Source organism: Herpailurus yagouaroundi, unplaced genomic scaffold, assembly GCF_014898765.1.
Source record: "Herpailurus yagouaroundi ecotype Mexico unplaced genomic scaffold, PumYag 205, whole genome shotgun sequence".
NCBI classification, from domain to species: domain Eukaryota; kingdom Metazoa; phylum Chordata; class Mammalia; order Carnivora; family Felidae; genus Herpailurus; species Herpailurus yagouaroundi.
In genome coordinates, this window is record NW_024412436.1 from 6,262,216 (window position 1) to 6,287,344 (window position 25,129).

Consider the following 25,129-nt stretch of genomic DNA (forward strand, 5'->3'; position numbering starts at 1 on the left):
GACCAATGGAATAGAATAGAAACCCCAGAACTAGACCCACAAACGTATGGCCAACTAATCTTTGACAAAGCAGGAAAGAACATCCAATGGAAAAAAGACAGTCTCTTTAACAAATGGTGCTGGGAGAACTGGACAGCAACATGCAGAAGGTTGAAACTACACCACTTTCTCACACCATTCACAAAAATAAACTCAAAATGGATCAAGGACCTGAATGTGAGACAGGAAACCATCAAAACCTTAGAGGAGAAAGCAGGAAAAGACCTCTCTGACCTCAGCCATAGCAATCTCTTACTCGACACATCCCCAAAGGCAAGGGAATTAAAAGCAAAAGTGAATTACTGGGACCTTATGAAGATAAAAAGCTTCTGCACAGCAAAGGAAACAACCAACAAAACTAAAAGGCAACCAACGGAATGGGAAAAGATATTTGCAAATGACATATCGGACAAAGGGCTAGTATCCAAAATCTATAAAGAGCTCACCAAACTCCACACCCGAAAAGCAAATAACCCAGTGAAGAAATGGGCAGAAAACATGAATAGACACTTCTCTAAAGAAGACATCCAGATGGCCAATAGGCACATGAAAAGATGTTCAGCGTCGCACCTCATCAGGGAAATACAAATCAAAACCACACTCAGGTATCACCTCACGCCAGTCAGAGTGGCCAAATGAACAAATCAGGAGACTATAGATGCTGGAGAGGATGTGGAGAAACGGGAACCCTCTTGCACTGTTGGTGGGAATGCAAATTGGTGCAGCCGCTCTGGAAAGTAGTGTGGAGGTTCCTCAGAAAATTAAAAATAGACCTACCCTATGACCCAGCAATAGCACTGCTAGGAATTTATCCAAGGGACACAGGAGTACTGATGCATAGGGGCACTTGTACCCCAATGTTCATAGCAGCACTCTCAACAATAGCCAAATTATGGAAAGAGCCTAAATGTCCATCAACGAATGAATGGATAAAGAAATTGTGGTTTATATACACAATGGAATACTACGTGGCAATGAGAAAAAATGAAATATGGCCTTTTGTAGCAACGTGGATGGAACTGGAGAGTGTGATGCTAAGTGAAATAAGCCATACAGAGAAAGACAGATACCATATGGTTTCACTCTTATGTGGATCCTGAGAAACTTCACAGGAACCCATGGGGGAGGGGAAGGAAAAAAAAAAAAGAGGTTAGAGTGGGAGAGAGCCAAAGCATAAGAGACTGTTGAGAACTGAGAACAAACTAAGGGTTGATGGGGGGTGTGAGGGAGGAGAAGGTGGGTGATGGGTATTGAGGAGGGCACCTTTTGGGATGAGCACTGGGTGTTGTATGGCAACCAATTTGACAATAAATTTCATATATAAAAAAAAATAAATAAATAAAAAAAATAATTTAAAGTCTAGTTTGTCTGATATAAGTATGGCTACTCCAGCTCTCTTTTGACTTCCAGTATCATGATAGATAGTTCTCCATCCCCTCACTTTCAATCTGAAAGTGTCCTCAGGTCTAAAATGAGTCTCTTGTAGACAGCAAATAGATGGGCCTTGTTTTTTTTATCCATTCTGATACCCTATGTCTTTTGGTTGACACATTTAGTCCATTTACATTCAGTGTTATTATAGAAAGATATGGGTTTAGAGTCATTGTGATGTCTGTAGGTTTCATGCTTGTAGTGATGTTTCTGGTACCTTGTCTCACAGGATCCCCCTTAGGATCTCTTGTAGGGCTGGTTTAGTGGTGATGAATTCCTTCAGTTTTTGTTTGGGAAAACCTTTATCTCTCCTTCTATTCTGAATGACAAGCTTGCTGGATAAAGGTTCTTGGCTGCATATTTTTCATGTTCATCACATTGAAGATTTCTTGCCATTCCTTTCTGGCCTGCCAAATTTCAGTAGGTAGATCTGCCACTAGTCTTGTCAGTCTTCCTTTATATGTTAGAGCATGTTTATCCCTAGCTGCGTTCAGAATTTTCTCTTTATCCTTGTATTTTGCCAGTTTCACTATGATATGTCATGCATATTGGGCCCTGTTTAAAAGTCTTTGCCTACTGTGCAAGCAACAATATATCCTCCTATATTATCTTCCAAAAGCTTTGTTGTTTTGTCCTTTCCATTTTGTTCTATAATCACCTTAGGAAGATCTTTTAGGTGTGTAAGTTAGAAGTCCTATTTTATTATCTGTGTATATGTGTGAAACACTGGTATGTGGATCTCTATTCTATTCCATTATGTGTTTGCCCATTCTTGTCCAAATATTACAGGTCTTCTCAACTGCTGCATGGTAATAAGTCTTGATGTCTAGAATAGTAGGTCTTTTCTCTTTGAGTCATTTAAAAATTGTTTTAGGCCGTTTCAATTTTAGAAACAGTCGTATCCATTAAAACACACATGCATACTTAGGATGTTGATTAGAATTGCATTTAATTTAACTATCATTTTGAGAAAAGTGAAATCACTGAGAGAGTTAAATCCACAAATGTGATAAATCCATTCATATATATTGAAGTCATTTTTATTTTCTCTCATTGCAACTTGATATGTTTCTGCTTAAAGGTCAAGCACGTTTTTATTCAATGGCTTCTTAGGTATTTGATATTTTGAATGCTATGTTAAAAGTAAAGTTGTATTGTATTTTAGTTCAGTTTTATTTGACATACAACATTGTTTAAGTTTTTGTGTACAACATGTTGGTTTGATATTTATATTGGAATAAAGTTGCCATGGTAGCATTAGTCAACACTTCTATCTTGTCACACAGTTATAATTTCTTCTATTGTTGAGAACAATTAAAATCTAGTCTCTTAGCAATGTTTGCAATATAGTTTTGTTGTCTGTAATCAGACACTGTACTGTATTAGGTCTCCAGAACTTACTTATCTTCTGGTTGGTTGCCAGTATGTACCCTTAAACAACATCTCTGTCATTTCTCTACCTCAGCCCCTGGTAACCACCATTTTATGCTCTGCTTTTACAATTACATTCCTTTTTCAAATGTTTATTTAAATTATAGTTAGTTAACGTATAGTGTAATGTCGGTTTCAGGAGTAGAATTTAGTGACTCATCACTTACATGTAACAGGTGGGCATCATAACAAGTCCCCTCCTTAATGCCCATCACCCATTTAGCCCATCCCCCACCTCCCTCCCTCCATCAACCCTCAGTTTGTTCTCTAACAGTTCCGTATGGTTTATTTCCCTCTCTCATCTGTTTTGTTTCTTAAATTCCACACATGAGTAAAATCATATGGTATTTGTCTTTCTCTGCCTGAGTTTTTCACATAGCATAATACAGTCTGGTTCCATCCACGTTGCAAATGACAAAATTTCATTCTTTTGATGGCTGAGTACTATTCCATTATATATATACATTTCTCTATCCATTCATCAGTTGGTAGACACTTGGGCCCTCTCCATAGCTTGGCTATTGTTGATAATGCTGCTATAAACATTGGGGTGCATGCACTCCTTTGAATCAATAGTTTTGCATCATTTGGGTCAATACCTAGTAGTTCAATTGCTGGGATGTAGGGCAGTTCTATTTTTAACTTTTGAGGAACGTCCATATTGTTTTCCAGAGTGGCTGCACTGGTTTGCATTCCCGCCAACATTGGAAGGGTGTTCCCTTTCTCTGTATCCTTGCCAACATCTGTTGTTTTCTGCATTATTGATTTTAGCCATTCTGACAAGTGTGAGGTGAAATGTCATTATAGTTTTCGTTTGTATGTCCCTGATGATCAGTGATTTTTGAACATCTTTTCATGTGCCTGTTGGCCATCTATCTGCATGTTATCTTTGGAAAAATGTCTATTCATGTCTTCTGTCTATTTTTTAATTGGATATTTATGATTTGGGTGTTGAGTTTTATAATTCTTATAGATTTTGAATCCTAACCCTATATTGCGTATGTCATTTGCAAATAGCTTCTCTGATTCTGTAGGTTTTGTTGATTGTTTCCTTTGCTGTGCAGAAGTTTTCTTCTTTGACGAAGTCCCAATAGTTTATTTTTGGTTTTGTTTTCCTTGCCTCAGGACACATATCTAGAAGGAAATTGTTAAGGCTGATGTTAAAAAGGCCTGTGTTCTCTACGATTTTTGTATTTTCAGGACTTGGATTAAAGACCTAAATCCATTTTGAATTTATTTTTTTGCTTGGTGTAAGAAAGTGGTTCACTTTCATTCTTTTGCGTGTTGTTGTCCAGTTTGACCATCTTTTTACACAGGACATTCTTTCCTGCTTTGTCAAAGATTAATTGAACATATAATTGTGGGTTCTTTTCTGGTTTCCTATTCTGTTCCATTTATCTATTTTTGTCTATTTTTGTGCCAGTTCCATACTGTTTAGAGCACTACTGCTTTGTAATATAACCTGATGTCTGGACTTGTAATGCCTCTAGGTTTGCTTTTCTTTTTCAAGATTGCTTTGGGGGCACCTGGGTGGCTCAGTCAGTCAAGCTTCTGACTCTTGATTTCAGCTCAAGTCATGATCTCACAGTTCACGGGTTTGAGTCCTGGGTCAGGCTCTGCACTGAGAGGGCACTGACAGTGCAGAGCCTGCTTGGAATTCTCATTTCCCTCTCTCTCTCTGCCCCTCCCCTGCGTGCATGCTCTTTATCTCTCACTTTCTCTCTCTCAAAAAAAAAAAAAAACATTTAAAAGACAGATTGCTTTGGTATTTCAGGGTCTTTTTTGGTTCCATACAAATTTTAGAATTTTTTCCTAGTTCTGTGAAAAATGCTGATGTAATTTTGACATTTTGTTTTGGACATCCTATCTTGTTCCTGACCACAGAGGAAAATGTCTTGGTTTTTCTCCACTGGGCAGTATATTAGCCGTGGGTTCTTCATAGATATCCCTTATTATTTTGGGGTATGTTCCCTTTAAACCTACTTTTTGAGGGTTTTTTTTTATCATGAATAGATGTTGTAATTTGTCAAATGCATCTATTGAAATGATACAGTTCTTCTCCTGCCTTTCATTAATGTGGTGTGTCACATGATTGAGTTGTGAATATTGAACCACCTTTCCAACACAGGAATAAATTCCACTTGATGTTGGTGAGTGATTTCTGTAATGTATTGTTGGATTTGGTTAGCTAGTATTTTATTGTGAATTTTTGCATCTGTGTTCAACAGAGTTGTTGACCCATAGCTCTCTTTTTTTATGGCATCTTTATCTGGTTTTGATATCAGGGTAATGCTGGCTTCATAGAACGAATTTGGAAGATTTCCTTCCTTTTCTATTTTGTGCAATAGTTTGAGGATAGGCATTAACTCCTTAAATATTTGGTGGATTTCTCCCGTGAAGCCTTCTGGCTCTGGACTTTTGTTTGTTGAGAGTTTTTTGATTATTAATTCAATTTTGTTGCTGGTTACAGCAACGGTTTTTGATTTCTTCCTGTTTCAGTTTTGGGAGTTTGTATGTTTCTAAGAATTTATCCACTTTTCTAGGTTTTTTCCCTCTAGTTTTGCCAATTTGTTGTCATATAAACTTTTTTAACATTCTCTTATAGTTGTATTTCTGTGGTTTTGGTTATTATTTCTCCTCTTTCCTTTGTGATTCTATTTATTTAGGTTCTTTCTCTTTTTGGTAAGTCTGGCTAGAGGTTCACCAATTTTATTAATTTTTCCAAAGGCCCAGTTCCTGATTTCATTTATTTATTCTATTGTTTTTATTTTTTAATTTTTTCGCTTCTGTATCATTTATTTTTGCTCTAATGTTTAATATTTTCTTTCTTCCACTGGCTGTAGGCCTGTAGGCTTCATTTGTTTTTTTTTTTGTTTGTTTGTTTGCTTTGTTTTTTGTTTTTAATCTTTTAGATGTAAGGTTAGGTTGTTTTCTTGTGATTTTTCTTGCTTCTTGAGGTAGGCCTATATTGCTTCCTCCCCTATTTGGACCACTTTTGCTTCATCCCAAAGGTTGTGCACCATTGTTTTTTCATTTTCATTATTATGTTATGTAGCTGCCTAGATTGACAGAATTCTGTTCCAGGTAGAATTTATGCTTGTTTTTGCCGGGGACCTGGGGCAATAAAATTCCAAGATCACCTTGAAGTACATTCAGGGATTCACGTGTTTGAAGCTGAATTTCAGCCCAAGAAGACCTATCTCCTTGTAGTTTACCTTTATTCCTAGTGTCTTTTGGATCATAGCCCAAAGTGAGGGGTGCTACTAGGGCCAACATCCTTTTGGGAGTACCATCCTCTAGCCTTTTCTCCTGATAAAGTTCATCCAAATTCTTACAGAATCCCTCAGAGGGGTAAAAAAAAGTAACACATTTACCTAGCCTCTGTAGATGTGTGTCCTTTGAATCCTGGCTTGCCAATTCATTTTTAATTTTATACTCCACTCACCTTTGTCTTTAGGCAGATCGTGTGTGTGTGTGTGTGTGTGTGTGTGTGTGTGTGTATGTGTGTGTGAATATAAATATTCATTCCACGGTGCACAATTTTTAGTCACTTTCACCTGTCATTATGCTATGAACAAAATTTTACAGGGCATTTGACATTATAGGAATTTAATGGCTCTTGGTTACTTGTACATACTATAATTTTTCATTCATTTTGCTTTTTTACAAGACAACAACCACCAAACAATGTTTCAGCTGCTTTTTTAAAAGAAATTATGCCTACCCCCCATTCATTTTTAAAACATACACAACACTGGAATAAATATATTCTAGTATATAAATGTTTTTGCATATTATTGATTTATTTTCCCCTTAGAAGTTTTCTAACTTTTATAAGTAGATTGCTGGTGCCAAATGCATTTTTAAAAAATTTTTTTGATACTCAGTTTCCCTCCAGAAAATTTACACCAATTTGTAATCTCATTGGTAGCAATGTCAGTGCTTCTATTGAACATAGCTAAGAAAATCCCCCCTTAGGGGCGCCTGGGTGGCGCAGTCAGTTAAGCGTCCGACTTCGGCTCAGGTCACCATCTCGCAGGCTGTGAGCTCGAGCCCCGCGTCGAGCTCTGTGCTGACAGCTCAGAGCCTGGAGCCTGTTTCCGATTCTGTGTCTCCCTCTCTCTCTGCCCCTCCCCCGTTCATGCTCTGTCTCTCTCTGTCCCAAAAATAAATAAACGTTGAAAAAAAAAATTAAAAAAAAAAAAAAGAAAATCCCCCCTTATATTATCCCGAAACATTTTCAGTTACCTCAGCTCTTCTTTAGATTTAGTCTGTTTGATGTTACTCTTTTTTTAAAACTTTTTTAAATGTTTATTTTATTTTTGAGAGAGAGACAGAGCACAAGCAGGGGAGGGGCAGAGAAAGAGGAAGACACAGGATCTGAAGCTGACTCCAGGCACAGAGCCTGACTCGGGGCTTGAACTCACAAACCATGAGATCATGACTTTAGCTGAAGTCGGTGCTTAACTGACTGAGCCACCCAGGTGCCCTGATATTATTCTTATTATTCTTTTCTATTTGTCATTTTAATATACTCTTCCAGGTTTATCACTTCTTATTTAAATGCCAACCAGGAATGCTTTGAGTTCTCACATTCACATGTTCTGTTTAGAGTTGATTAAGTGGCTGTAGTATAATTGTAATTGTGTTAAGATTGTGGCAGAAATATAAGTTATGAGTATGATGATGATGCAATCATTTAAAAATCTATACTAACATATTTATAAAAGCATGGGCACTGTGATTACAGCTACATACAACATGAAAAGATTAGACAGTAATACACCCAGTGCATGATGTCATATGTGGTACTGATTACTGTTTTTCTTATCTCCTTACCCCAGAGCAATTCTACAGAGTTGTGCTGTTGGGTTTTTACAATTAAATTGTCAATGCAAACCAAAATATTGCCAGTACAATTCAGTCTACTATCATGGATCTACCTTTTATTCAGCCAGTCATCTTATAAAAAGTTCAAATGAGCTAAAACAGCTAAATAAATGGGTCTTTCATCATTCTTCTATTACTAATTACGTGTTTATTTTCTCCTTGCTACAAAAAATACTTACAGTGATTACTAAGAGAAGATACCATAAAATAATAAAAATTAGCTATCACTGGAAAGACAAGACAAAGCAAAACTGAGAGGAACATAGAATGGAGCTAGGAATGAGGCTTCTAAAAACCATATATTCTGGAACCCCAAAACATGTGGCAGGTGGGCCATATACTTATTTTAAGTTTTCTAATAGCCAAAAAACAAAAAACAAAAAAACATAAAAACAAATTTAGTTGGCACAGTAGCCCATGAGATGGAAAAAAGTACAATTAAACTCAAGATACCATCCAACTATTTACTTTTTTAGTTTAAGCTTTGAAGTTCTAAGATCAGAAATAAAGTTACCTTCAGAACTCTCCCATAGAAGATACTGTGTGATGGCATGAAGCTGTCTTTTTCTAATGGACCTGGCAGTCTCTTTTTCTTAGAGATCACACCCAAGCACAGTTCAGTTGAAGTAATTCTTGAGGCCAATATGACCAGGTGTCGGTAAAGGAGCCCTTGGGTGGACCGATACAGATTTTATCTGTGCATTCTATGGATAAATAGAATATATGTAAAGAAATGGATGAGCTACATGGTTCTTGGCATTGTGTTTACAGTTTTCTTTCTCAAACTTAAAAATATTACTTATGGATAGTTGACAAACGTTATATTAGTTTCAGATGCACTACATAGTGATTCAATAATGCTATACATTGTTCACAATAAGCATATTCACCATCTGTCACTATACCATTATTACAATGTTATTGACTATAATTCCCTTTGTTGTACTTTTCCTGACTTTTCTGTTTTATAACTAGAAATTAGTACCTCTCGAATCCCTTTTGCCTATTTCTCCCATTGTTTCTGGCAACTACCAGTTCCCTGTATTTACGAGCAACTACCAGTTCCCTGTATTTATGAGTCTGTTTCTTTCTTTGTTTATTCATTTTTTTTCAATTCCACATATTAGTGAAATCATATAGTATTTGTCTTTCTCTGATTAATTTCATTTAGTATAATACATCCTCTATGTCATCTCAGTCACAAGTGACAAGATCTCATTCTTTTTTTTTTTAATTTTTTTTACATTTATTTATTTTTGAGAGACAGAGTGAGAAAAAGTGAGAGTGGGGGAGGGGCAGAGAGGGAGGGAGACACAGGATCTGAAGCAGGCTCCAGGCTCTGAGCTGTCAGCACAGAGCCTGACTCGGGGCTTGAACCAACAGACCGTGAGATCATGACCTGAGCCGAAGTCGGATGCTCAACCAACTGAGCCACCCAGGCGCCCCGATCTCATTCTTTTTTATGGCCCAGTAATAATCGTTCTTTTTTATGGCCCTGTGTGTGTGTGTGTGTGTGTGTGTGTGTGCATGCACACACGCGTGTGTGCGCATGCCACATCTTCTTTATCCATTTATCTATCAATGGACACTTAAGCTGCTTCCATATTTTGGCTATGGTAAATAATGCTGCAATGAACATCGGGACAAAAGACCTGAATAGACATTTTCAAAGAAGACAACAGATTTAAGAAAAGATTCTTAATATCACTTATCAGGGAAATGCACATAAAAACCTCGATGAGATAACACCATATCAGTCAGGATGGCTAGGATAAAAAAGACAAGAAATAACAAGAAATAGCAAGTGTTGATGAGGATGTGGAGAAAAGGTTACCCTGTACACTGTGGTGGGAATATAAATTGGTGCAACAACTGTTGAAAACAGTATTGAGTTTCCTCCAAATATTAAAATAATTTCCTTCCAAATATTAAAAATAGAATTACCATTATGATCCAGGAATTCCACCGCTGGGTATTAGCTCAAAGAAAAGTCAAACACTGATTTGAAAAGATATATTCACCCCCAGTCAAACTTCTGATATTTGATGGGAGATTGTGCTTGGAATATCTGAGTTGCAGTTCTATATTTTAGCAGTCAAATGTAGATCTATTAGCCTTGATAGACACTTGAGCTTGGGCAGTGCGGAGAGCTTCTGAGGGAGTGAGGAACCCAAAATAAGATTTATTCCCATATATATGGATATCCCATCTCCATTCACGGATGAGTCATGAGACTTCCCAGAAAGGCAGTATCTCCTCTCAAAGAGTAGTTTCTGCTTTAACATACACATTAGTGGACAATGAAATTGTCTCGTATAAAGTAACTGCTAGAAAAATGTGAATTGGAGATATTTTACGCTGATAACCAAACCCTTACCTTGGCTTGAAGAATCTCAGCGAAGCGCTCTTACAATGCCTCATTTTGAGCTCTATATTTTCTAGTGGTTTCTCTAAAATAGCCTATGGGTTATAGTTGTGAGTTATTTTGGGGATTATTATTTACAACTCAGTTAAAAGATAGGTAAATATCTGCTACCAGTAACGTTTTTTTTTTTTTCTTTTTAGAGATGGTGGGCCTATGGTCTATTTATGGCACTTTTAGTATATGATTTTAAATCTTCCGATCTGCCTGTGGTAGAAAGTGTATTTTTCTTAAACAGAAAGACATGATCCAGTTCAACTAAAATCAAAACAGAGTTCAAGAACTTAAAAGAATATAGTAGTGCTATGGAAAACATATTTCAGTTTTATTTATTTATTTTTTTTCCCAACGTTTTTATTTATTTTTGGGACAGAGAGAGACAGAGCATGAACGGGCGAGGGGCAGAGAGAGAGGGAGACACAGAATCGGAAACAGGCTCCAGGCTCCGAGCCATCAGCCCAGAGCCCGACGCGGGGCTCGAACTCCCGGACCGCGAGATCGTGACCTGGCTGAAGTCGGACGCTTAACCGACTGCGCCACCCAGGCGCCCCCATATTTCAGTTTTAACCCAGATATAAAATTATGATTTGATTTGTCAAAAAAAGCCCATTTTTATTGTTCCTAACCTTTCTGGTTCCTAAATACTCATTGTATGTCAGCTATATGTACAGAATAATGTCCTGGGGAAAAGGTGGATACAGGTAGGATATGGTAGCCGGAGTAAGGGGCTTATAACCCTACTTGGGAAAGTAACAAATACATTCCTGACATGTTAAATGGAAATAGAAGAAAGTAAAAGACATTCATGGATGGTCGAGGAGAGACCACATTAATTATAATTGAATTCAAAATTCAGGGACATTCAGCACAAATGCCAAGAAAACTCTGTAGACCAAGGTTTGCTGAAACTAGTTTCTCATCCTAAAGCAAAGATTTAATGTTGGTTCTGTATCTTGATGTGTAGATATGATGATGACTTTGAATTCCTCTGAAAAGGACTTTTTTCAATATAAGAAATGATGTATGATTGTTCTAATCAAACGTAGATTTAAAACAATCAAAACAAGTGGTATTCATGGTGTGTTATATTTGAATAACATCATGTCATTTTCATAGTTCTTTCCACATAGGCTTTCATAGCTCTTTCTGCTCCTGCTTCATGCCAGCCCCATAAAAAAGACCAGGCGGGTGTTTTTCCTGATTTACTGATAAGAATATCAAGACTTCGGAAGGTTAAAAGATTTGTCTATGGTAGCACTGATTATATCCCAGGAGCATTGGCTACACATATTTTTCTTTTTCTTTTCTTTTTTTTTTTTAAGTTTAGAATGGTTTCTGCATTTTTATTTTTTATATATAATTTATTGTCAAGTTAGCTAACATATAGTGTATACCGTGTGCTCTTGGTTTTGGGGGTAGATTCCTGTGATTCGTCACTTACATACAACACCCAGTGCTCATCCCAGCAAGGGCCCTTCTCAATGCCCATCACCCATTTCCTGCTCTCCCCCATGTCCCCTCTATCAGCCCTCTGTATTTAAGAGTCTGTTATGATTTGCCTCCCCCTCTGTTTGAAACTAATTTTTTACCTTCCCTTCCCCCATGGTCTTCTGTTTCGTAATATGTTACATGCTCTCTGTTGTTGTGACTCTGGTTGCTTGAAGTGACTCTGGTTGTGACTCTGGTTCCATGAAGTAACCCTGGAAAAACAATTTTAAAAAGAGGGTGGTGGTGGAAGAAGCCTTATCCCATACAAAGAGAGAAATGACAGGGGTGGGCAAAAAGGAAAAAAAAAAAAAAAGAAAATTGACCAGACAGAGTAACCATATGACTTAATCCTGAGAGAGAGAGGAAGATAAACAAGAAGGAGATACAGAAGAGTTGTAAAAATAATAGATTCAATATGTCTGCTTAAAGAAACCAACAACCAGGATAACCAGACTAGAGAACAAAGAAACTAGAGGAAGGAAAGGAAGGAAATAAAAAGGAATATATATATAAAATAAGAATTGACCAAGAAGCAAATCAGAAAATGCAAAACTGCTGGGTGCCTTGGAGCCAGTGGCTGTGCTGGTCTGGAGGAAGGGGTTGTCTGGTTGGCCAGTGCCAGTCAAACACTGGTAAATTCACAGTGACCAGACTTGGAGGGGTGTGGCTGGGTAGGAGGCAGGTCCTGCCTCCACTGTGGGCCCTTTGTTCCCTAGAGCCTCATCTTGTTGGTGATGGGGATAAAAATGGTGACACCTCAGTCTCTCCTCCCCAGACTGGGTGTCCCAAACACTCTGTTTAAGCCATCCGCACAGTGCTGTGCATGTGGGAGCAGGCTGGGTATGTTCTGCTCCACAGTCTCTTGCACCTCCCAGGTGCTCAGCGGGATTCAAACCCCCATGTCTTAAAGGGTCCCACTACATGCCCACGTTTTCAGGGAAGTGCCACTCTGCCCAGCCAGATTACAAAGGGCCTCTGGCTCCTCCCAGTGCTGCGTGGGCGGGAACAGGGTGGTTTGTCCCATTCCACCATCTCCTGCACCTCCCTGGCACATGGCTGGGATTCAAACCCCATTGTCTTAAAGGATCTCGCTCTGCTCACCCCAGTTCCAGAAAAATGCCACTCCACCCCAGTGATAGAGGGCCTCTGGCTCCCCACAGTGCTGAGCCGGTGCAAACGAGGCCGTCTGTCCCGCTCCACAGTCTCCTGTGCTTTCCTGGTGCTTGGTTGGGATTCAAACCATCAGTCTTAAAGGATCCCACCTGTACACCCTGGTTCTAGGGTAGAGCCCCCCAGCCCAGCCAGCCGACAAAGGGCCTCTGACTGGCGGGTGCAGGCAGGGTCTTTTGTCCTTGGAATGGCTATGTGCCTTCTTCACAGAGCACTCAAGGGAGGGGATTGCTTTCTCTCACTGAGGACTGCACCTCTGTGCTAGTTACCAAGACTGGGACTGGCTCCCCTTCTCCCCAGGCACGTGAACAGGGCAACTGGCCCCAGTCCAGAGAAAGCCAGGCACGTAGAAATTAGATCTTTCTCTTTTTTTTCTGTTCCCCGGTCCATGGGTTTTCTCTGGTCCAAATACAATCCTACACTTCAACAGCCTCTCTTTCTCTTCCTTTTGTCTTTCCAAAGAAAGGGATCCCTCCCCTGTCTTCCTGTGCCTCCCATTTTATCTCTCCAAGTTTTCAATCGTGCACCTATGGCCCACCAAGTTGTCCCCATGGGCCCCTGGAGATGTCTCTGTCACTCTGCAGCTCATACTCTTGGAATTCCAAGTTCTCTGACCTCAACGCTGCTGTGTTTGAGGGATGGGGGAACTTCGGGTCCCCCTACTTTGCTGCCAGGTTGACCCTGTTCCTATTTTTCTTTATATTGTATAATTGCTGATAGGTTTAGATAAAACAGATAATATAATAGATTTGTTTTCCATGTGGCATCCAGAAAGTACCTTTTTGGTATCTTGTTATGTATAGGAAGAAAATGAGCTACTGCCGCTGTTCATACTGACAAACCATCTTTTTACTTCTTTTTTATCTGCCAATTCTGTTAGTTCAGTTAAGTGGCTTTTATGTAGTCATCCTAGCATTGTCAATTGCTAGGGGAGATTTGTAGGACCTGTGTGCATACTTCATGGGCTGAAGGAGTTTTCAGTCAATTTGAGGAAAGATTAGATGCACTCAGTAAGGTGTTATGCCACCATCCTGGATGGCATACCGTTACTTCTCAAAATGAATGGTGGCAGGGTGCTGTATCAGTGTTCTGATGCATGAATGGTCCATGTGAAGTGGAACTTCAGCTAGACTTTTACTGAGAGATTACATTCCATAATGAGGAGAACTGGGGAGTTATGGTAATGGAGTGAAGTTTGACTTCGGGAACATGGAGGGATGGATTTGGGTGGGTGGATGAGAGTCATATAGAAAAAATTAAACGCTAGGTTGAAGAGGTGGCATTTGTAGGTGTTAAAAAGCCACAAAAGAAATTTGTGTTTTGCTTATTTTCTGCCAGTAGAGCTCTGCTATGAAGGAAGGGTTTTGAGATTACCATCATAGCATTGTGATATATTACAATACTGGAGCGTAGCTAAAAAACCGGACTGAACCGAATTTGTTGTTGTTGCTGTTTGTTTATATGAAGTTTTATAAAGTGCTTTCAATATACTTTGTGTTTTGGTGAACTGTGCAATCCTAAAGTGAAACCGTTTATCCCCTTAGTTGTTGCTGCCTTTTTCACGTGGCACAAAGTCAGAGGCTGAGTGGGTCTGTTATTAGGATGATAAAGCTCTCTAGGCAAGAGTTGCTTTGTCAGGGAACGTATAGCTTGCTGCCTGGGTAGGTGCTTGACTACACTTTCCATGAAAGGTTTAGGTATTGCAGAAACGAAAGAGGCAGGATTCTGTGCCTAACGTTTGGCAGCAGGCAAGGAGACATTTTCCTAAAGCAGTGGCTGGACGCACCGCTGTCAGAGCATCAAGCCTTGACATATCCCTCACCCAAGTCTTACTCTGTTCTTGTAAGAAGGAGGATATTCTCTGATATTTTTGTCAATCCTCGTAGACGGTATTACTTCAGTTTCACTACTGCGATCTCATTTCCAACATCATGTTAATTAAACAAACTACTAATTTCACCGGCGAAAAGCTATTTCTGACACGCAGTAGGCTGAAAAGCAAAGCCTTTGCTGTCGATCAAGAGAGGAATAGTTGAATGGGGCGCCTGGGTGGCTCAGTCGGTTAAGCGTCTAACTTGGACTCAGGTCACGATCTCACGGTTCATGTGTTTGAGCCCCACGTCTGTGCTGACAGCTCGGAGCCTGGAGCCTGCTTTGGATTCTGTGTCTCCCTCTCTCTCTGCCCCTCCCCCACTTGCACTCTGTCTCTCTCTCAAAAATAAACATACATTCAAAAAATGTGTATGAACAGTTGAAACAGTATGGAAAGCTGAAATGCTTAGCCAGGTCTGCAATGTGACCCTTATGTAATACTAGTCAAATCCAGGAATCTGAATTCTCAAATAGGGCCAGTGTCTGTAAAGTTAAAGCTTAAACTACAGATATATACACTGTGTCTTACCGTCTATGCTGAACAATAATTTGTGAATTTATTAGATTAATTTGTTAAATGCATTATAGAAATGGCAATGCCTGTCCTGGGTTAACTCCATTTGCTTTATAGTCTCAACACAGTGGTTACAGTACGGTTTTTTTTTGTTGTTGTTTGTTTTGTTTTGTTTTTCACTTGCTCTTCACCTCTACAATACTGTTATTCTCTTTGTTTTACTTTAGGTTGACCATAAGCTATAGGCAAATATACCTACAAGTAAGGAAAATATCATGGAGAGAACCTAGGGCATGTATATTTTGAGTGCATGCAACCTAAAATGGTTAAACATGTTATTCTGAAATCCTAATGAGAAGTTTTCCAAGGTGTTTATAGGCCTCAAAGTGGCCTCCTTTGTGAGATTTCCACTTTGCTTCCTGGCGTTAGGTGTAGTTATGAGCCTTCTCATTCTGTCCAGATTCTGTTAGTCTTCAGCTGGGAAGCACTTTCTTTGCCAGAAGATCCCTGTCCAATTTTTTTACTCTTGGCAAGTTCATTTACTTTTTCGTGGTTTTTGTCCCAAACATTTTGAAGCCTGGACCCATGATAAGTTGGTTTCCTAGGCTTTTTGTTGTTGAAGGCAAGGAAGCTATTATTGTTCTGTGGTGCCCAAGTACAGCCTGTCCTTTGACTTTGCCACAAGTGTTTAAACAGATTTTAAAGGGACATCATATTCAAATGTCTTAAAGATTCTAGTGCAGGGAGTTCTCTGAATGTCTGGATTTTCTGGTCTTATATTTCCTTGCAGATGCACACGGAATCTCCACCACAAAAAAAAAAATTATATTTTTCTATAGAAAATAAATTGAGATGTGCCTGGGTGGCTCAGGCAGTTAAGATTACAAGTCTTAGTTTCAGTTCAGGTCATGATCTCATGGTTCATGAGATTGAGTTCTGATTCAGGCTCTGTCCTGACAGCGTGGAGTCTGCTTGGGATTCTCTGTGCTAGCCCCTCCCCCATGCACTCTCTCTCTCTTTGTCTCAAAATAAATATTTAAAAAAAAATAAATTGAAAAAGAAAGAAAAAGTTGAGACAAGTATGGTTATGAAATTGAAATAATTGTGTGAATGAATGTTGCCATTATGAATCTACATTGGATAGTAGGCAATGCTGTTTTAATGTTTGATACACACACACACACACACACACACCCTGCATATGTATGTGTAAGATAAAAATAATGTTGTAATGTAACAATTAAAAAAACTTCATTTTTTCATGATTCAATTAAAATAGCTTTACATTTTATTTTTTTTATTTTTATTTAAAAAATTTTAAATATAGCAAGATCAACTTTACACCTGGGCTGCAGTCAGCCAACCCACTCACTCACTGGATTACACAGAAGGGCAGTTTCCCCGACGAGTCCCACCTGTTCGGCCACCAGCTACACCTCCAGATGAAGAACACAGGTCTAAGGATGTTGAAACAGGTAGGAGCCCAGAATGTTCTAAAAGTGTGTGATGTAAAGTACTGTGCAGTGCTTACTGGGTACTAACTCTTAAATTTCTCTTCTGTATTTCTTAGATTATGATCTGCAGCTAACTCAAACAAAATCAGTAGGAGTCTTGTTAAATTGAAAATTCTTATGCTCCACTTTCAAGGCTGCTGAGTTAAAATTCTAGGGGATAGGGCACTGGAATTGTCCAGTTATTATCGTGTATATAAAAGTTTGTGAATTACTGCTTCAGGTGGCCAGTGGTAGCCACCACCTGAGGTTGAGGCTCCACATCCTGAGTTGGGCTGAGAATGCCAAGCGGAAATTTCTGTCTATTGCCTTCGAAGATGGTGGCCACCTTACCTCTCCACTCTGACTCTCTTCCTTTATTGCCTTCCTTGTGCTTTTCTTGATCCTTTTCTTAACTTCAGAGATAATGAGGACATAGAGATACACGTTTCACTAAGTCTAAATTTTGAGTAATCTTTTAAAAACTGTACAGTGTTCAAATGTATCTCAAGATTTTTCTTTTTGGTTGTTTTTCTCTTTGCATCTTTTGTTGTCTTTTAAAGTATTTTGTATTATTGGCTGGGAAGATAGAAAGATTAATGTCAGCTTTATATGGAGGCTGAAAGTGGGAAAGCACTTTGTATTTGTCTTAAGAATTAAGAATCACATTTGTGCAGCAATGTTTTATGAAGTTTGGTTGTTTAATTCCTTTCTAAAAAGTTTTCAGTTTGGTATAATAAATTTCTGACTTCTCAGTAGACTGATCCATAAGTGGAGAGTAAATTGAAGGGCATCATTACTATTCAGATATCTATCTATCACCAAATTTTCCTAAAATAGTAGCATGAGTGTTAGAGTTAAGAATTTTGATTTTCCCCCACATTGACTTATAGAGAAAAAGTCATTAGAAACTCAATTTGGACTTGTAATAACAGAGTATAGCATGAAATATCATTTACCAGCTTTGTAACCTTGGGCAAATTTCTTAATCCCTGTACTCAGTTTCCTCATCTGTCAAATGTCAGTAAGAATAGCATCTACTACATAGGGCTGTTTTGAGAATTATATGACTTAATGCATGTTAAAGCATAGAATTAGCATCCAGAATGTTGCATTGGGCTTGGTATAAGTGTTTGCTATGGTTATTATAATTATTTTCATTATTTCACATCATTATTTATTACTTCCTCATGAGTTCCCTTTAAAACCAACAATAACCCACAGTGTTAAGGATTTTATTCTAGGCTCTTTTCCAAAGGTCTGCAAAGCAAACTCAGTGTTTATAATCCTGTATTTACCCTAGTCTCTGGAGGGATGCACTTATGTCTTTCTTCTTTCCACTGAAGCCCAGAATGGGGGGCCCACACCCAACCCAGAATGACCCTTTTTTAATGTCAGATGCTTTTGAAACACTGCTTAGTGTTCACTCGATGGACTGTACTCCCTAAAATGAGCAACAAATGAAAGATAGGAGGTAGGAAATGTTGTTCCATGTAGGGCTCTGAATCTTATAACACAGTACAGTCGATCAAGGGCCAAGGTAGATTCCTTAATGCAAATATCTTCAGAGATGAAGGGTTCTAACATGATGGCACCTGAGAATAAAGCAATTACATAAAAGTGTATTTCGTGTTAAAAAGAAAAACACCGGGGCGCCTGGGGTGGCTCAGTCGGTTGAGCGACTTCGGCTCAGGTCATGATCTCATGGTTCATGAGTTTGAGCCCTGCATCAGGCTCTGTGCTGACAGCTCAGAACCTGGAGCCTGCTTCAAATTTTGTGTCTCCCTCGATCTCTGCCCCTCCCCCGCTTGCTCTCTCTCTCAAAAATAAACATTGAAAAAACAAAAAAACAAAAAAACAATCACACAACTAAAAGTATTGATCCTGTTAAGTACACTGTATTATTCATGTTAAAAGTTACATTGATTACTTGGCAGGAAATAGCCAGGTATAGATACAGAAGAACTAAATTACAGTTTCATTGAGAGTTCTCTTAACAGTTGTCCATGTCCTGTGTTTTACATCATGATTAGTGTGGTATTTTCATTTTATTCTTCTCTAGTATGTCTTTCTCCACTTTTCTGAAACATTTATATTCTCTTCTAAAATTTTAAGGTACTTTAAAAATGTTATGAAATATTTTATATTATTGATTTTGTATACTGGAGGAGGACTAGATTGAAAGGTAGTGATAATATACATTTTAGTTTGGTAAAAGATAATAGTTGGAATTGATACTAGGAAATTTGTAACTTAGTTTTTTCTTTGTTGTTTGGTGTAGCTTATAAAATGACAGAGAAAGTAATTTTTAATATAATAACTTGTATCCTTTTAAAATATGCATTCTTGAAGAGGATGATGGGGGTAAGTGGAAAATAATTTCATGTAGTGATTTGTTTTTCTCCAGTTGATCTGTTATAAACCTCAATAGCTGTATAGCTTTCTTTTGTTCAAATGATATAATGGTACTTTTCTAAACTTTTCCTGCTGTGACTCCATGGGGTATTCTGATTCTGGGGCCATTTATTAACTATTTGCAGTACACTTAATGACAATTGCTATACATTGTTTTGTAGTGACATCATGGTGAAAGTCAGTATTTGCAACATGTGGCCCCTTTCAATTTTAGTTTAAAAGAGTTCAATGACTTTATTTTCTTTCTGAAGAAGAAAGACTTTCAGTTACATTTTAGAAAATCGAAAACTTGTGGGATAACTGGGTAGCTCAATTAGTTGAGCAGCCTACCCTTGACTTGGCTCAGGTCATGATCTGATGGTTCATGAGAATGAGCCCCTATTGGGCTCTGTGCTGACAGTGTGGAGCCTGCTTGGGATTTTTTCTCTCTCTCCTTCTCTTTGTGTTCCTCCCTCACTTGTTTCTCTCTCTCTCAAAATAAATAAGTAAATACACTTAAAATTTTTTGAAAACTTGTTTCTTGCCTTTTTTTTTTTTTTTTTTGATCTTGGGCTCTTTTTAATATTTATTACTAATTCACATCTCCAGCTAATTCAGATTTCTGTTGCTGCCTCTTCTGCTTTTCTCATGCTTCTGACTTAATTTTTTGTAATCCCTTCTGTGAGGGAGGTTTTTATCCACCTTTCATATATTGATGAAAGAACCAACTCTCCTCATATGGATTTGAGTTGCAGAGGTCAAGGTAAGGCCTTGATTTCTCTTCCCACCAGTGATATGGAGAAGGGCTGCAGATTCTTGGGAATCTTTTGCAGTTGGCATTTTTTTCACAGATCAGCATAAGGTGTGAAAATTGACCTTTTGAAGTCTATAGAATGCCTCCTGGAAAGATAAGCCTAGCTGGAAAGGAAATTGGGGAGCATTGTTCTGCAAAATTTGGTGGCAGAAACATTGATAAGAAGAAAACCTTTCCATTTATCTTGTTTTCTCTTTCTTTTATCTCTCTTCATTTTCCTTTACTTATATATATAACACCCTCCCTGCCCTCCATGATTGTTTGTTCTTCTGGAGTCCCATGACATTTTATTCATATCTCTATCATACAAATTACTTATGTATTTTAATTTATCTGTTTACGTATATTTGTCTTTGTTGAAGACTCCCAACATTTCAAGACCTTTGGGCACATAGTATATGTTTAAATGTTTAAGTCAATAAATTACGATCTTTTGTTGAAAAAGATCTAAATAACTATCTACTCAGCACATAAATGCAAGCATTTGAGAGAGTTTTGTGTGTGTGCTGAAACAGCCCATGGACCGTTTTCTGGGCTCAATACCAAGTCTCAAAAGCTACTCACTGGATTCACAGAAATCGAAGAGGTTATTAACTTTAATTTGCAAATTTATGCATAATAGAGGCACGATGTCTAGATGTGTGTGGGGACTTATTACGTCTTTGAAACACCAAGCCCCGTATCTTTCTTCGAAAATGTGAAAGGCCAAGTAGAGTAGTATTTAGGAAGGCGGTTTGGGGGACAGAAATCCTGGAGGAAAATATGTAGAAGAAAATCTGGTAGAAACATGGTGGGGACTTTTTATATAGAAATCCTAAAAATCATGTTTACATGTTAGCTGAAAGGACTGCAACCCACCTTTGCTCCAGCATAGATTTGAAGGCGTACAAAAGGAAGACAAAAGAAAATAAATCGAACTGAAAGACATTTAGGATGGAACAATAAGATGAAGCTGAAGCCAGCTAGTATACAAATATACTTCAGAGGGACTTGTAGTTTTCAAAGATAGTTGGAAATTTTTCTTTAGGTTTAAACTAGAAAGGGAAATGGGCACAATTCCCTAATGATCCTCTGTGTGCATGAGGTTAAAAGCCACAGTGCCTTTTCTGGACTTTTATATAAAGAAGTGGTATTTCTGATGGTTCCTAATAAGAGAGATTCTGTGTGCTATAATGCAAACAGTATCATCAACTCATTTCCAGGAGTAGTCTGAGTGCTTTGATACACATTCAGTTGGGAGTAATGCAGAAATTCTATAAATGACCCAGGAAGATTTGATAGTGTTCTATTTCTCAGCTTCCCACTTGATCAAGGGATAAAATGTACCAGAAAAGATTGACCATGTCTCCTATAGATAATTCTTCATTTTCAAATTTATTTTTTTGTAATTTTGGCCTGCATTGCTCTCTTACATATGCAAGCTAAATATTGTGTGTCAATGTTCTTTGTGGGCATTGAGGGGACATATCCATACCATGAGATACCCAAATAAGCGGGACATAAGGTTGTTTCTTTTAGGAAAATTACAGGTTTAACTCCATCTCCATTTGTGGAAGGACATAGTATACCAGAATTAAAAGCATCTGCCATATATCAGGCAGCTAGTCATAAATTATATTATTTAAGTTTAATAAGTTCTTTCTCAATTAAATTGACTAGACTTGAATCAAATTGATGTATTAAAGAAACAATATTTTAAGGATTTTACATAAGTGCATTTTATGTATTTTATTTAATGCATTTTATGCATTATAATTATGCTATAAAGCTCTTTAGAGACTGTTTAATTCCTTTTTAGAAGTCATACTTGATGTTTTAAAGAGGTGATTTAATTTATTTTCCATTCATGGCAGAAAGGCATATCCTACTCATTTTCTTTCTCTCTACAAATGTCAAACTCATCCAAGTATGTTCTGTTATACAAGTCTTATGCTTATTTTGTGATGATAAAGAGATTGTTTCTGAAACATATTAGGAATTATGGGGAGCCCAGAATTTTAGATTGTTGATTATTTAGAACACTTAAAGTTTTGTCAGGAATGTTCTTTCTCCTACTTTGCTTCACAGCAATAGTTTTTAAACAGTCTAGTTACTGAATTCTTAAGAAGGGTGAGTGAAAGAGTTGGCAGTTTTAAATGTACCTTTCTTTGGGAGAGCTGTTACTGGGTTACTCTTTAAAAAGAACCGTCTTGGTCGATGAATATGTAATGGGGACTGTCAGCTCCAGATCTAAGCAGAAGGCAATTCCCGAAAGCCCCGGATGCTGGAAGAGGGGAATATTGGTAACAAGTGTCATGGGATTTTGTAACAGAGGTGATCAATCTAAGAATGTTAGAACTAAGTGGATTTCTTAAATCTACCTGCCCAATGACGTTAGCCTTGAGTAGCTACTCAGAAACCAGCTTACTTATCTATCATTTGCGGCAAACACGCCATTTTGTTTTACTCAACACTTAGTGTCATCTCTCATGCTTCTCTTTATTCTCTCCTAACTATGCCTGCTTTTGTTTTTTCTCTTTCTTATTTGTCTTCTCCTTAACTCTTATTTTTCTTTTCTCTTGGTTCTCTTTGATTTTACCTTTGTTTTGCAATGCAGTTATTCTGTACACATCTTTTTCATCTTAAAATCTTGACATTCTAGAATTCCTGTGCCTCATTTTATGATTCTGAAGAGAGTGTTTTTTGCCGTAACTTTCCCTTAGATGTTGTAACACACTGATTCAAAGAAATAAGAAGTGTAGTGGAAGGGAGGGGGTGGGAGAATAAATTCAGTTCAGGTGTTATTTATTTATTTATTTATTTATTGACTGACTGACAAGCATAGCTTTACTTTTTTAAAAAAAATATATAATTTATTGTCAAATTGGCTAACATACAGTGTGTGCAGTGTGCTCTTGACTTGGGGCAGGATTCCCATGGTTCATTGCTTACATACAACACACATCTCGACAGAAGGAAACTGAAAGTTTGGGAGGAGGAGGATTCAGGAAAATGACCGACTTGTCTTTCTAGTTCATTGTTCCGGTATGCATGCTTTACCACCAGAACCCAGAAATTTGCTTTTTTTGGGCAGGTCACCAGGTCTAGAGCTATAGGGAAAAAGGTAGGAAACACTGTATGTGTTTCTAATGCAAAGAACTGTTGGTGTTCCCTTGGGTTCTCCCTGCACTATCAAAATAGGAAGAAGAGGGGCGCCTGGGTGGCGCAGTCGGTTAAGCGTCCGATTTCAGCCAGGTCACGATCTCGCGGTTCGTGAGTTCGAGCCCCGCGTCGGGCTCTGGGCTGATGGCTCGGAGCCTGGAGCCTGTTTCCGATGCTGTGTCTCCCTCTCTCTCTGCCCCTCCCCCGTTCATGCTCTGTCTCTCTCTGTCCCAAAAATAAATAAAAAAACGTTGAAAAAAAAAACAAAATAGGAAGAAGAGAAAGAAAAGCATTTTCCATCAAAACAAAGCCCCAGGATTTTATCTAGAGTTTGTTGAGTTTGGGGATTTGTAGGTAACTAAAAACAAAAGTGTTCCAGCATTTGTATTTGCTTTATATTAAACTGCTGATTGGCTTTGTTTTTAGGACCCTTATTCAGAATTGGCTAACTCTGGTGTTAAGTTCAGAGTAGAGATTTGTCAGGATAAGAAAGAAGAATCCATTTTTTTTTATTACTTGAAAAAAATACAATACTTGTCTGGGAAAATGCTTGCATTTTAAGGCCACTTGTTAATGTTCTATTGCCGCAGGGACATCTGTCGGTGACTACTTCATGCTCTTCTCAATGATTTTTGTTTTGAAAGATACACCCCTAGCTGAGGTGCAGGAAGTAGCTAAAGGCAAAGTGATATCTATGTTGCCCCTTTTAAGATTCTTACTCCCCCTTTTCCTTTCCCAGGATACCTCCTTTCATGGTTTGATCATTCTTTTGATCACTTCTTCCATTCACTCCTATAATTACTGGGCAAATACTTTAAGCCCCTACCGTGTGCCAGGCAGTATTCTAGATGCCAGGGACAATAGAGGGAAAAAATGACAAAAATCCCTGCCTTCACAGAGCTTATATTCTAGTGGAGTAAGAGAGATACTAATTAGGAGGCAAACAAGTGAATTATGTAGTATATTATGTGATGTTCCATGTTAAAGAAAGTAAGAGACAGAATGAAAAGTGCTACAGTGGATCAGATCACCACTAGGTTGATCATCTCTAGATTGCTAGGAAGGCTAGGAAGCCCTAGGGAAAGAGCAAGGCAAGGGAGACATACAGATATCCCACTATAGCAGAGACCCTGTGGAGGGCGTATGGCAGCATGTTAAAGAGCAGCAAGAAGACTGTTGTGGCCACAGGAGCAGGTAGGGAAAGGCAGAAGTGGTCAGAGAGATCAGGGACTGTGGACAAGTGAAAGAAGGCCAAGAGCCTGTACAGATGCTGTGCTTTAATTTCAGTGAAATGGAAACTTTCAATGTAGTTTAACAATATGTTATAAAATTTAATAATAAGCCCTTTTTTCTTTTTCTAGAGCATTGTCACATGTATCAACTAGAGTGCTGCTAAATTAGGAATGTCTAAATTATCCTCAAGAGTGACTGCTATTTCTTGTCAGGAGTCTGATCTGCATGCTAGCTGTGGTTGGGGAGACATATGACAGGAGAGAAACTCTAGTCTTCCAGCTTCCCACCAATTGCTTATATTATGTGTCTCTGATTTTTCAACTGTAAATTGTCGATGATGGACACAATGAGTTGTTTTCAGACTCTACTCCGTGGAGCACTGGGGATTTCTGAAGGTCCTTTTGTTTTTATTTTTTGTTTTACAATGTTCATGCGAGGTTCACTTAGAAGAAATTGTCCCTTAGCTTGAAAAGTAATCCTGGAATTTGTTTTCCCTTAGGTTTTCCAGCATGAATTTACAGTCTCATAGACTCTTAAATGACAAATAAAGGAACAAAATCCTTTCAGAATCCTTTATTACTCGATGGTAGTACTCATGATCTCTTATTGAAATTAGAAGGTAGGGGGCACCTTTGTGGCCCAGTGGGCTTGAGCGTCCAATCTTAATTTCAGCTCAGGTCAGGTAATGATCCCAGGGTTGTGGGATTGAACTCCATGTCGGGCTTCGTGCTGAATGTGGAGCCTGCTTAGGATTCTCTCTCTCTCTCTCTCTCTCTCTCTCTCTCTCTCTCTCTCTCTCT

At 38.3% G+C, this 25,129-nt stretch overlaps 1 protein-coding gene across 1 annotated transcript in view; it reads left to right on the forward strand.

Moving 5' to 3' along the window:
• Positions 1-25,129, forward strand: part of FMN2 (formin 2) — a 396,703-nt gene that overhangs the window by 91,587 nt on the left and 279,987 nt on the right. Inside the window, 1 exon segment of the mRNA XM_040451785.1 lies at positions 16,585-16,732. Coding sequence (XP_040307719.1) covers positions 16,585-16,732 — 148 coding nt within the window.